This window comes from Ahaetulla prasina, chromosome 15 (genome assembly GCF_028640845.1).
Source record: "Ahaetulla prasina isolate Xishuangbanna chromosome 15, ASM2864084v1, whole genome shotgun sequence".
NCBI lineage: Eukaryota > Metazoa > Chordata > Lepidosauria > Squamata > Colubridae > Ahaetulla > Ahaetulla prasina.
In genome coordinates this window covers 18,744,651-18,756,591 of record NC_080553.1, presented here as the reverse complement: position 1 = coordinate 18,756,591, position 11,941 = coordinate 18,744,651, and the positions used below count along the sequence as shown (strand labels likewise).

Genomic DNA, 11,941 nt, shown 5'->3' with positions numbered 1-11,941 from the left:
GGGAGTTGAACTTTAAACTTGGGGAAGACTGGCATAACAGCTAGACCGTGATCTAACTGACTGGGAAAAGGGACAAACCTACAGCTTATTACGATCCCGGAGAGCTGCTTAAAGCATTCCTGGGCACACGTGGCTAGGAAAAAACACAATTTTCTGGGCTACCCAAAAAAGGCAGCAGCGGATGAAGCTCTTGGGGATCCTGCCCTGCTTAAAGGGCCCATTTCCCACAGGGTTACATAGGCCGTGTCCAATTTAGATTTCTCTTTGAGGGAAGAAATGGGAGTTTGGGTTTTCCCCCCTTACCTCTGGAGCCTCTTGCATTTCACTGGCAGGCTTCCTGTCCCACTCAGGCTGCCTCTTGGGCTTCAGCTCGCCTGCAGTCATGGGGCCAGAAAACCTGTTTGCAAAGATTCCACACCATTAAGGAGGAAAAAACACAGGAGAAACACAAGACTTTGTGCAATTCCCTCCATCCTCTGCAGCTGACTATAATTGTCACACACTTACGAAACCTTAGCACTGGGCTCCCCCCACGGGTTCCTTCCCCCTGCCTGCCCCGGAATCGGTCTGCCCACATGTCAATAGGGCATCAGTAACAAAGTTGGAAGGGACCTTGGAGGTCATCTAGACCTGAATTAGGGATTCGAATTACCGAACTTTCTGATCGACAAGCTCAGTGTCTTAACCACTGAGCCACCTAGTCATCCCTGGGTTCAATCCTACATCCAAAGCTTGTCCAAGATCCCCCGGAACATCTTTTCATCGTTGAGGTCCAGACAGAGCTGATAAAATTGCCCAGAAGCTTCAACCTTCCTGGACCTCCATTTCTGTTAGTTCAGAATTAAAACTGAACTTCCTTCGTTCTCGCATTACAGATTCTACCTCCACGGGGCCTTTATTAGCGTCAAAGCCCCACCAAGGAAGCTTTCCTGCAATGCCGCAGTTATCTCTTTCCCAGCTTGATCCCGCCCAGATAGCCTGGATTTCCATTCCCAGAATCCCCCGAGCTGCACGGGAATCGTGGGGGCAAAATTCAAGCCATTCAGAAGGCACCAGCTTCAGGGCGGCTGCTTCACGGCTGTTCCTCCCCCCGCCCACCCCACCCCCCGGTCACGTACATCTTTGTCAAATCCGCGGAAAGAGGCCGTGAGCGGAAGGAGCGGCGCGGGCCTCCTGCCTTGAAACCCACGTTCTCCGCCGTCAGCACTTGAATCCTCTGCTGGATGTTCAGTATCCGGATCTCCTTCCCGGGGCTGTCGCGGAGGGACTCGCTCTCGGTGGGAGCCCAAGGCTTTGCTGACAGGTCCAGGAGTGGGGTGGTCTTTTTAGCGCAGCCTCTGTGGTTGCCGTTCGAGGCGTCGGGCGGGTCGGCGTTCCTTACGCCAGCCTCCTGGGGAGCGATCTCTCCCCTCTCCCCCAAAGGATGGCCTTGGTTAATGCTGTGCTGCCCCACACTGGGCTTCCCCTGGCTTCCCAGCTCCTGTGTGCACTTTTTCCCCTCGTCTTGCGGGACGGTCTGGCCTGGGGGAGCAGAAGGCAAACAGCTTTGGGGGGACTCGGCCAGCTGGCTGGCACTTTTTGCTCTGGGCCCAGATGGGGCAGCCCCGCTTAAGCCGGCCACTGCACCCCTCACTCCCGTGGCCTCCAGGGCCCTGTCGCCAACTGCGAGGAAGCTCTTCTCTCTGCTCTCAGCCAGGCAAGGCTTCTTCTGCCAGGAGGACTCCTGGGTTTCAAATCTGCCTGTGAAATCCGTGGGGAGCGGCCCTGATTTTGGGGGCCCTGGGCCGGAAGCAGCCTCGGGAGGAGGTGGTTGCAATTGTTTCTGCCAGGATCCCCAAAAGCCAGCTGAGGCTGAAGGTCTCCCTCCTGCCTGGGAGTGTGTCTCAGTGGCCAGAGTTGGACTCTGCTGTGTCTCAACGCTGCTAGCCAGACCCTTGGGTTCCCCTGCAAAGGCCTCCTTCCAGTGAGGGGCCCAAGAGACCGGCCTGGGGTCTGTGGAGAGGGAGGGCTGCCTTCGGGGCCACTTCTCTGACTGGGAGCGTAGCAGCTGCCCCTCCTGGGCCTTGGACCCTCCCTCTTCAGCCCTCCCCTTTGCAGGCCTTCTGCTTTCAAAGAGGATGACGGTGTTGGCCTGAGGGCTTGGATAGAAGGGCAGGTGGGCAACCGGCTCCATGCGGCTTTTGTTCTCCATCGGTTTCTGATCCAGCAGCGGTGGGACATTTCCAGGCGACCCCTTGGCAGCGTCTTCAAAGGCCTGGGCAAAGGTGTGGGGCTTTGGCGTAGCGCTGCTGGGCTTGAGTGCCGTGACGGGCGGTTTCACCGTAGCAAACGTGTCGGAAGATGTCTCCCGGGAAAAGGGCTTGGGGGTCCAAGGTGGCCTGGACGCAGTGGAAGGCATGGCGGTGGGACCCATGGGATTTCCCCTGTCCTCCGGGATGAGCGGGGCCAGAGCGCGGGAGTCCTCCCCAGGCTTCCGGCTGGCATCAGACAGCGAGCTGATAAAGGCGTGCCGGAAGGCGGCCTCCGTCCTTGGTTCGCTTATGCCACCCAGCGAGGTCAGGGCAGAGCCGAGTTCAACTTGTGTGGCCATTGCTCTGAAGGGCCTCATGGAATGGGGATGGCAAGGGTCCCGTGAGAAGGAGCCCCCTACGAGAAATGGAGATATCGGGCATCAATACGAGGCTGAGAGGCCGGCGGTTCTAGCTACCCTATTCCCAGGGAAAAGTTCCAAATAATCATAGCAATTGCTTTCAGCCCCCCCAAAAAAGGATCTGAACCTCTGCTCTCCCCCAAAGCCCCCCCCCCCCCATTCTGCTGACTTTCTCTTGAGTCCCAGCACACAGACGCAGGTGTGCAAGTGCGCACACTCCATCACAACACGCTCCCTCAGATGCGTTTTTAGCCTCCCAAGACCGATCCGGTTCCGTTCTTGAGAAGCCCTATCACACTACCTGAGTGTCCTGGCCCGTTTCACACGGATTCCACTCGGGAAGGGCTCTGACTCCGGGGAGGATCATTCTGAAGCGGATTTTCTCAAGGGACCCACAACAACGGCCGGAGAGAAACAGCCTCGAGGATTCAGCTGTGAATGAAAAGAAAAAGAAAAAGATAAGATACTCAGTGGCCGAGGAAGACACTTCTTGCCTCCTACCCAGGACTGATAACCTGGACCCCAACCCCCAAGTCCTGGGGTTCCCTTTCTGACCATTGTGGGGCCTCCTCTCGGCCCCCCTCTCTCAAGGCAAGAGAGGGTCAGAGCCGCTTGCACAGCCTCGCCTCCTTGGGAACAGGACAGGCAAGCCGGGAATTTAATTGGCTTTGGTTAAAACAAAAACAAAAAAGAAACCCTCGGCATCCAATTAAAAGCAACTAATCCACATTTGCATGCGGAGCATTTCATTCCAAAGGAAGCAGCTGATGATTGGGATGCAAACAGTTCCTGGGGGGGGGGGGACTTGAGGGAAGCAGCTACCTTTTCCCAGGAGGGATCCCCCAAGGCCAGGTTGGGGGTGGGCGGGTGGAGGATGCAGTCAAATATTTCAAGCAACTTCCCAGATAATTCCCAAGAACAGGACCCGGATGTGGCTCTGCTTGAGCATTTCTGCCAGCATCTCTTTTTCACCACAAACACTTGAAACATCCCTAAATCCCAACCAACTCAACGCAGTTCCCAGATCTGGTTGATCTGCTTGGAAAGGGGGCTTGGTGGGCTTGCAGGCACCTTTCTGGATGCTCCCAGGTGCACCAACCTGGCCGAGTTCCCTGCAAAAGCCCCCCTCTGGCTAGGTCGGCAGAGGCAGAAGGCTGCTCTTCGCCTCCTGGGGACAGAAAGGCCCTGCCGAGAGGTTGTCTGCTGGCTTAGGCAGGAAACAAGCCGTGGAGTGTATTATAAGGAGACACGTCTCTGTAATCAGGCAGGCTTGTGGCCTGGGCCCTGAAATTATGGCACAGCAATTAAGGCGGCTTTACAGTAACCGGCAGACCTTAATCCCTCCTACCCCATCAGGCCAGCTGAAACCCAGCAGCAGGGGAAACCAAAGGCCATCCGCTCAGAAGCAGAAAAGCAGAACTTCCCATAACCTAGCAAGTACCTGAACAGACTTGTAAGTGGATCACAAGCTTCCTAACAAACAGGAAGCAGCAGGTGAAGCTAAGCAGGATCACATCAGATACCTGTACAATTAGCACAGGGGCCCCCCAAGGCTGTGTGCTCTCCCCACTTCTCTTCTCTCTGTATACCAATGACTGCATCTCCAATGATCCATCTTTTAAACTACTGAAGTTCACAGATGACACAACAGTGATTGGTCTCATTCGAGACAATGACGAATCCGCATATAGACGTGAGGTCGAACGACTAGCCTTGTGGTGCGACCGAAACAATCTGGAACTGAACACACTCAAAACTGTAGAAATGGTGGTAGACTTTAGGAGAAACCCTTCCATACTTCCACCTCTCACAATACTTGACAACACAGTATCAACAGTAGAAACCTTCAAATTTCTAGGTTCTATCATATCGCAAGATCTAAAATGGACAGCTAACATCAAAAACATCATCAAAAAAGGACAACAAAGAATGTTCTTTCTGCGCCAACTCAGTAAGCTCAAACTGCCCAAGGAGCTGCTGATCCAGTTCTACAGAGGAATTATTGAGTCTGTCATTTGCACCTCTATAACTGTCTGGTTCGGTTCTGCAACCCAACAAGAAAAACACAGACTTCAGAGGATAATTAGAACTGCAGAAAAAATAATTGCTACCAACCTGCCTTCCATTGAGGACCTGTATACTGCACAAATCAAGAAGAGGGCCGTGAAAATATTTACAGATCCCTCACATCCTGGACATAAACTGTTTCAACTCCTACCCTCAAAACGACGCTATAGAGCACTGCACACCAGAACAACTAGACACAAGAACAGTTTTTTCCCGAAGGCCATCACTCTGCTAAACAAATAATTCCCTCAACACTGTCAAACTATTTACTGAATCTGCACTACTATTAATCTTCTCATCGTTCCCATCACCAATCTCTTTCCACTTATGACTGTATGACTGTAACTTTTTGTTGTTATCATTAAGGGTTAAATTGTACCCTATGACCATCATTTGTGTTGTAAATGTTGTACCTTGATGAAGGTATTTTTTTTCTTTTTCTTTTATGTACACTGAGAGCATATGCACCAAAACAAATTCCTTGTGTGCCCAATCACATTTGGCCAATAAATTCTATTCTATTCTAAAATATTGGGGGGAGGGAGAGAGAAGAGACAAGGGACTGTCATGGACCCCCCCCCAATACCCTTCTCTCCAGGAGCTGTCCAGAGGGAACTGGGGCCTGCCTTTTCCCTTCAGCACAAAAAAACCCATCTGAATCCAGAGAGTGAAAAAACAGGGGCGGGAGGCTGCCCAGGTTGAATGGATGTGACTGCAGGGGTTCTTCCGGATGTCTGCCCTCGTGCAGCCATGGCAAAAGCCCCCCACGTCCTGCAGCCGCCTCCAATTTCACCACCTCTGCCCTCCTCACATGATCAGAGGGAGAATCGGGGCAAGTTAAAGAGAGCCAACCTGCAGGCAAGGCTCTTGGGACAGCAGGAAACAAGCCCATGGTGCACAGCAAGGCTGACTCACCTGCTGGACTTCCTCATTCCACCTTGCAGGTGGTCCTCCGAGGCCAGAAGGCTGCTGACCCATCATGCCACAGGGCGCCCCTACAGCCAAAGGCTCCTTCCCTGTGCACCTCTGTCTGCGCACCTGGCAGTGAGCGGCTTGTGCCTGTACTGAGTGATCTCCAAATCCCCAGATCCCAAGACCACCTGCTTGCTTCCCAAGATCTCTTCAAGCCTCACCATCCAGCCGGGATGCCTCTGGCCCTCTCCGCTCATAGGGCCGTTTCCTCTGGCAGCAACCAAAGGTGGCTCTTTCCTGCCTTCCCCCTCCGCCCCAGTCTTCCTCGGCCAGACCCTGGCCCAAAGCTAGCTGGGAAGAAAACCCTGGCTGCGCTCTGCAAGGACACAATGGCCTCGGCAGGAGGCGCCTCCGGTCCAAGGCGCTGAGCAGGAGCAGAGGGCATCGCATCAGGAAACAAAGGCCAAGGTCTCCCGAATATCTGCCAGTCATGGCTCATGGCCCCAATGCAGCCGAATGACATTCGCCCAGGAGCTGGTCTTCTAGCCTCCCCAGGGGCTAAGAGCCCCTTCCCCAAAAGGAGCCCAGGAAGTCTCTCTGCACTGGAGCAAACCCTGTTGAAGGCCAGGCCCAGCAGCTCCTTCCTTGCACCAGTCTCAGACCCACCTCGGATTCTCAAGCAACCCAGCCCCATAGGGAAGCTCTGGATGCCAACACATAAACGGAGCTGGAAAAAGCCTTGTGACAAAGCTGCAGCAGCACAGCAAAAGGACAACAAAGAGGTGAATGCATCTTATCCACCCATGCCAATTCCATGGAGCCAAAGGGCAGCCCCTGGATAAGAGAGACCTGCCTCTGGGTCAGGCCAGGAGTCTTCTTTCTTTCAGTCCTTCTGCAAGAGCTGACTTCGAGGCAGGGGCATCCCTGGCAGAGCCCCCACCCACCAGAGATCCCCCCCCCCCAGGCAGAACTGATCATCTTCGACCTTACCAACAAGCCATTAACACACATGCAGGCAGCCCCAGGGGACAAGGCCAGGCACTGCTATGCTTTGCAATGCAATCCCCTCTCATATTTCTGGTACGCACCCCTCTAAAGCAACCTAGCGATGGGGCCTCATGTCCAGCGAGAATGCAGCTGGCAGCCCATGGGGCCCAGGAATGGGCCCTTCGGTTTCAGAGACGGAAGTCGGTGCAGAGGAGGGGCGCTGGGTCTTTCAAGCAGGCTGCCCCAGAGACTCTCCGCACCAGCCGTTTCCCAGGCTGTTTGTTCCAACGCGGAGTGACGGGCAGGGAGGGGAAGGCAAGCTGGCACAGGACTGGCGGCATCTCTGGGGTAGCCGAACAAAGAGCTCTTGCAGACAGCCCACAATTCCTGGCACCCGGCACATGGGAGAACCGGGCGAGCTGCAGGCGGCTGCAACCGAGCGGGAGAGCCCCGTATGCCGGGAGGCCCACAGCTAGGAAAGCCAGGCGTTCTCTCCAGGGCAAAACTAGAGGCTCGCCTTCCCCAACCTGGTGCCCACCAGGGAGGGCTGCAACTCAGCAAAGGTGTTCAAGTCAAACACGTCAGCCTGCCTGCCTGACCAAGGAACAGGCACAGCCCCTTCCCAGCAAGGGCAGGGCCTCCCTCCCTCCCCCCAGCCAGTTATCAGAGTTGCTAAAGGAGCAACTGGTCTTACAATCCTTTTACTGCCCTCAAAATCCACCATATATGATCACAGGTTCTGATTTATTTCACCCAAAACATGAAGCCTTGATTATTTCCAAGGAGACCAGGTTCACTTCCACCTGCAGTTGCCTGGCTCCCAGGCACTCTCCAAAGGGATCTGTGCAGGAGAATCGGCCCTTCTGCACCACGGATACACCTGAGGGGGACCTTGGCCCGCAGGTCAAGCTAAGGGCAGACCACTCCCTCCCTCAGCCTTACCTGCAAGCAGCCAGCCAGCCAGCCACCTTCTGGGCCAGGTACCCCAGCGCTGGGCCTGCCTCTCTTGCGGCCAAGACAGACCCTGGGCCGGGGCTGCGTTCTCTTTATTAGCAACTGTACCCACAGGACATGCGCCAATGGAGACGGCAAGCAGTGCCACCCCGGCAAAGGACTGGCAGCGGCCTGCCCAGACCTGTTCTACCGCACCTCACCTGGCGTGCTGTGCCGACCTTTGGCCTGAGATTCTGCCTGGAGCTGGTTCTCCTCAGGGCCTTCGGAAGCTGGCACCAGCCCCGTTATATGGCAGGGGAAGCCAACTCCCCCAGGCAGCCCCCCCCCAACCCTACAAGATGGACTATGGAAGCAGCTTCATGGGTCTCGCCTTCTGCTCCACTTTTCTCCCGATTCCAGTCCCCGAAGCTGAGAAACCTGATCCCTCCCAGCTGTCTGCATAAAAAGGAACGTATTTCCTTAAAAGCAGCACTGGTTTTCCACACCTCCCCTCCGCAGAACTGTTGCCACACCTATTAACTTCAATTAACTTAGGTGGAACTTACACACACACACACACACACACCCCGCTATTCTGGAGTTGGCATTTCCATGAAAAGGCAGGTTCAGAAGGAAGCAGGGGAGCTGCCTTTGAAGCCCCAAAGCTCAGGAGGGAAGAGCAGCCAAGTTCACCCAGCTACGGTCTCCAAGCCTTGCCCTGAGCTGCACTTCGCAAGTATTCTTTTAATATTCTATGAACATTCAGGAACAGGACAGGAACGGCAATTTCCCGTTTAAGTACTGTAATGTTTGCCTTCACTGATTCATATTAAATAAAGTAGGCACAACCTGGTTAGCCCCAGCGCTTAGGAACCCTCCCCTTCCAGATCAACAGAAGCTGCTGCTTGGGTCAACACAAGAGTGCTTTGTTCTCCCTTGTCTCTTCCCCTCTTTCTTTCCCTTTTAACGATTCTCTAAGACAGAACAGGCTTCTAGCAAACCTTAATCTCCAGCATTACCATTTCACTTTTGTTTTGCCAAACACGGCGCCTGCTCCAGGATCCACAAGGCTATCTGGCTGGCTGTTGTCTAAGCCCAAATCAAAACCATGTTTGTCTTAGAACAGCTTCAACCGCCATCTGAGAAGATACACAGAGCTCACTGCTGAGGAGACGGTCTCTGCCTGGATGACGCTAAACTCACTCACTGGTCGAACTGGTCGGACTAGCCTCCGCATTCCTTCAGAGCTCCGTCCACATGGCTGAATGGGCGAATAAACTCCTTCTCCGATGAGTAAGTCACCACTTATGCAGCACCGTCCAGGCTCATGGTGCTGGGCAGGAAGACGGGGCTAAAATTTAAGACAATTAGGCAATGGGCATGGCTGGGAGACTTGCATGGATGGGCAACAAAAGCCATCCGAAGAAGGCCCTGGGGAGCTTTGCTCTTCCTGCATCCCAGGATGTGGGATCATGTGTCAGAAGTCTTCCATCAGAACAAGCCAACAGCCTTGGAAAACCTAGTAACCATTGCTTTAATCGATATATTCCGGGATAACCATACGAACGGGTATTTAAGTTGTTCACACGTTCTTTTTAGAGAAGCATTAATCATTTGCCAGAAAAACCCAGCGTACAGATTTTTTCCGATTAGCTGCTCTATTTCCTGTCATAGTCGAAAAGAATGCCAGGAGTTCTCTTCCTGAAACACACTACAAAAATATACTCACAAGAGTTGCAGAAAAATAAAAACCGTTTCCAGCAAACCCAAGACAACTTAAATTACCCTTTTTTTCCACTTTAGCCTGACCACATATGGGTTTTTTGAGCCTGTTTTCAACCACCTGCTGCTCAGTGTGATTTCAGTAATATTACTGTTTTTCCATCCAATAAACCTCTTATTAATACAGTCTCCCACAACTTGGGATTGCAGACCACCTGACTCTGACTGGCCTGTTCCTTTTTTTTCCTGGGATGCCAAAGGAGAGCCTGGAAGCAGTAGGGCTCCATTGGAGTCTCCCCTTCCTCCCATCCTCCACAATCCTGAAGAACCTGACAACTTTAGGAAGGTGGCCAAGCTTGGTTCCTCTGGCCAGCTTCCAAAGAAAGGCATTTTCATCATCGCCTTTGTAAACACGCATTGTTTAAAGCTACTTAAGAAACTCTATTCATAACTATTATTATGTGGGCACACCTCTCAGTTTGCACACATCACATGAGAAGAACTCCTAGGCACACATTTCCAACTGCAGCGCAATTCCTTGGAGCAGAAAGACTTTCTGGATTAGGTTGTTTGTTTGTTTTTTTCTTGCCATGAGACCTTCTTATAATTGGCACTGAGGAAAAAAAAGATTTATGACCCATCCAGCAGTCATACGCTGCAATCCCGGAATGGCATTTCCACTTCAATTATTGTATTCCACAGGCAATTTTCAGCAGACCTGAGACATTTGAAAGGCCTAGGGGAGAAGCCACCAAGAACCGATTTTCATTCTCCAAGACACACAGTGGAAAATTATGTCTGAAAGAATTAGACTCGGATGTAACACGGTCTGGTTACCTTGAGTCCTGCCATCTGCTGAGGACTTTAGCTAATCCTTTGAATGCTGAAAATACAACCCAATATTCAGAGGTTGCCCGTCCTCTCAGAATAAATTACTCCGGCTCAATTTATGGCACCATTTATGGACAGGTGTTCTCCCAGTTGCCAATGTGGTTGGTGGCGAAAACTGAAGAGAACAGGGGAGAAGCCACTGGGGGAACCCAAATGAAATCTTTCACTTGCAAATCAAAGGCCATCGACTTGAGCGCCTTCAGCCCCCAGCAAAACCTTCTCTTGCTGCACCAGACTGGAGCCACCAGAAATGTGGGCCCGCACAGTCTAAAAATTTTCTAAAAATTTCTCCTTCCAGGGGTATTTTCTCCGCTTTCCAATTTTGCGCAAAAACAATTCTTGCTGCTGTTATTATATGTATAATCAAATGAATATTTTCTTTACTGATTTTCTCTGGTAGAATCCCAGAGCAGAAATGTGCAGAAGTGATTTTTTGATGATTAAAGAAAGAGAGGATTCAGAATATTTTAAGATATGGGATAAATTCTATCACTGGTTAGAAGAAAGGTATGGATGAACAGTGGATAATTTTGTAAGAAAATGGTAATAGTGTATTTGTGGAAAAATGGCAATAGATTGAAGAAAGAATAAAACAACAAAAGATAGAGCCAGGAAGAAAATACAGAGATGTCACATGGAAGGAATGATTGATGTTTTAAATGTTTGTTTGTTTATAAAATAAAAAAAACTTAAAAAGAAAAAAAAACATGTGGCCCGGGGACAGGCCAGCTCCTCTGGGCCCAAGATCCAGCAGATCCTGCCTGGTCTCAAAAGAGAGCCAACGAGAATCCCATTTGGCAAATGTGGGGTGGGGTGGGAAATCCTGGAAGGACAAAGGGGAATCACCTGCCTGCCCAGAACAAGGCACTCCCTGCGCCCACTCGGCTTCCTTTGGTCCCACCTGGGGGGAGCCTCACCCGGATAGGACGCCGGAGCCCCAACACCTGGGCGGGGGAAGGGGGGGTTAGGCTCCCTGGGCCTTTCGGAGACCCCGGAGGAAAGCCCCCCACTCCTCCACAAGACCCCAGCCCGGACAGAAGCGCCTCCTACCTGCCTGGGCAAGGAAGCCAGGGGGGGCGGTCCGGGGGGGGGCGGCGGGACCCCCTCCTCAGAGACGCCCCACCAGGAGGGATGGGGAGGGGGGAGGCGCTTCCCCCAGGAGCGGCAGAGCAACACGGGGCCCCGACTGCGGGGACAACAACGCCCATGCTCCCCAGCCAGCACCTGCCAGGCTCGGGGGGGGTCGGAGACCCCCCCCGGGGCCTCCGTTCGTCCCGGGGGGCGGGGCTGGAGGGGGTCACAGGTGGGGAGGGGTCCTGCAGACGGGGATAACCAAGCACGCCTCGCTCCCCTCCCCCACACACACCGCGCCCCTCTTCTCGCCCCCCCCCCACAGAGCCCCCCAGCACGCCGGGCCGCAGTCCTCACCTGGGTCGGGCATCAGCTTACCCGCTCGCCCTCCTCTCCGCGGCGCAGCCGACTTCTCTGCGGGGGGCGTGGCCTCAGCCGCCCGAGAGGGCGGAGCCCGCGCAGCCTAAACTGCTCGTCGGCCCGAAGCCTGGCGCGAGGGAAGCACCTCCGTCGCCATGGCGACCCCACGTCGCCCGAGAGGGCGGGGCCACGTCTCGCGGGGCGGAGCTTCGAAAAGGAGACCCTGTCGCGGCCTGCCAAACGGGCCCTCCCGGACCGGCCTTCCTCAGTTCGGGGCCGGAGCCGGTCTCAGCAGCCCCGGGCCCGGCCGTCCCTGGAGCGAGTGCCGCCCTGAGTCCCCCTGGAGGT

At 53.7% G+C, this 11,941-nt stretch overlaps 1 protein-coding gene across 9 annotated transcripts in view; it reads right to left on the bottom strand.

Moving 5' to 3' along the window:
• The window catches only part of KIAA1671 (KIAA1671 ortholog), a 29,327-nt gene extending 17,578 nt beyond the window's left edge, over positions 1–11,749 (bottom strand). For 6 of the 9 annotated variants that reach the window (XR_009152191.1, XM_058158229.1, XM_058158224.1 and 3 more), the window contains exons 1-4: positions 11,591–11,749; positions 2,952–3,082; positions 1,119–2,646; positions 304–397 (exon numbers count right to left, since the gene is read on the bottom strand). Coding sequence is in view for 8 of the 9 variants with exons in the window: in XM_058158229.1 (XP_058014212.1) it covers positions 304–397; positions 1,119–2,608 (1,584 nt within the window). In the remaining variant the exon portion in view is untranslated. Of the gene's footprint in view, positions 1–303; positions 398–1,118; positions 2,647–2,951; positions 3,083–6,717; positions 6,917–7,558; positions 7,714–7,770; positions 8,091–11,590 lie in introns of those variants that run through there. The other 3 variants (XM_058158226.1, XM_058158225.1, XM_058158228.1) reach the window with 3 other exon arrangements.
• Positions 11,750–11,941: the final 192 nt, after the last annotated feature.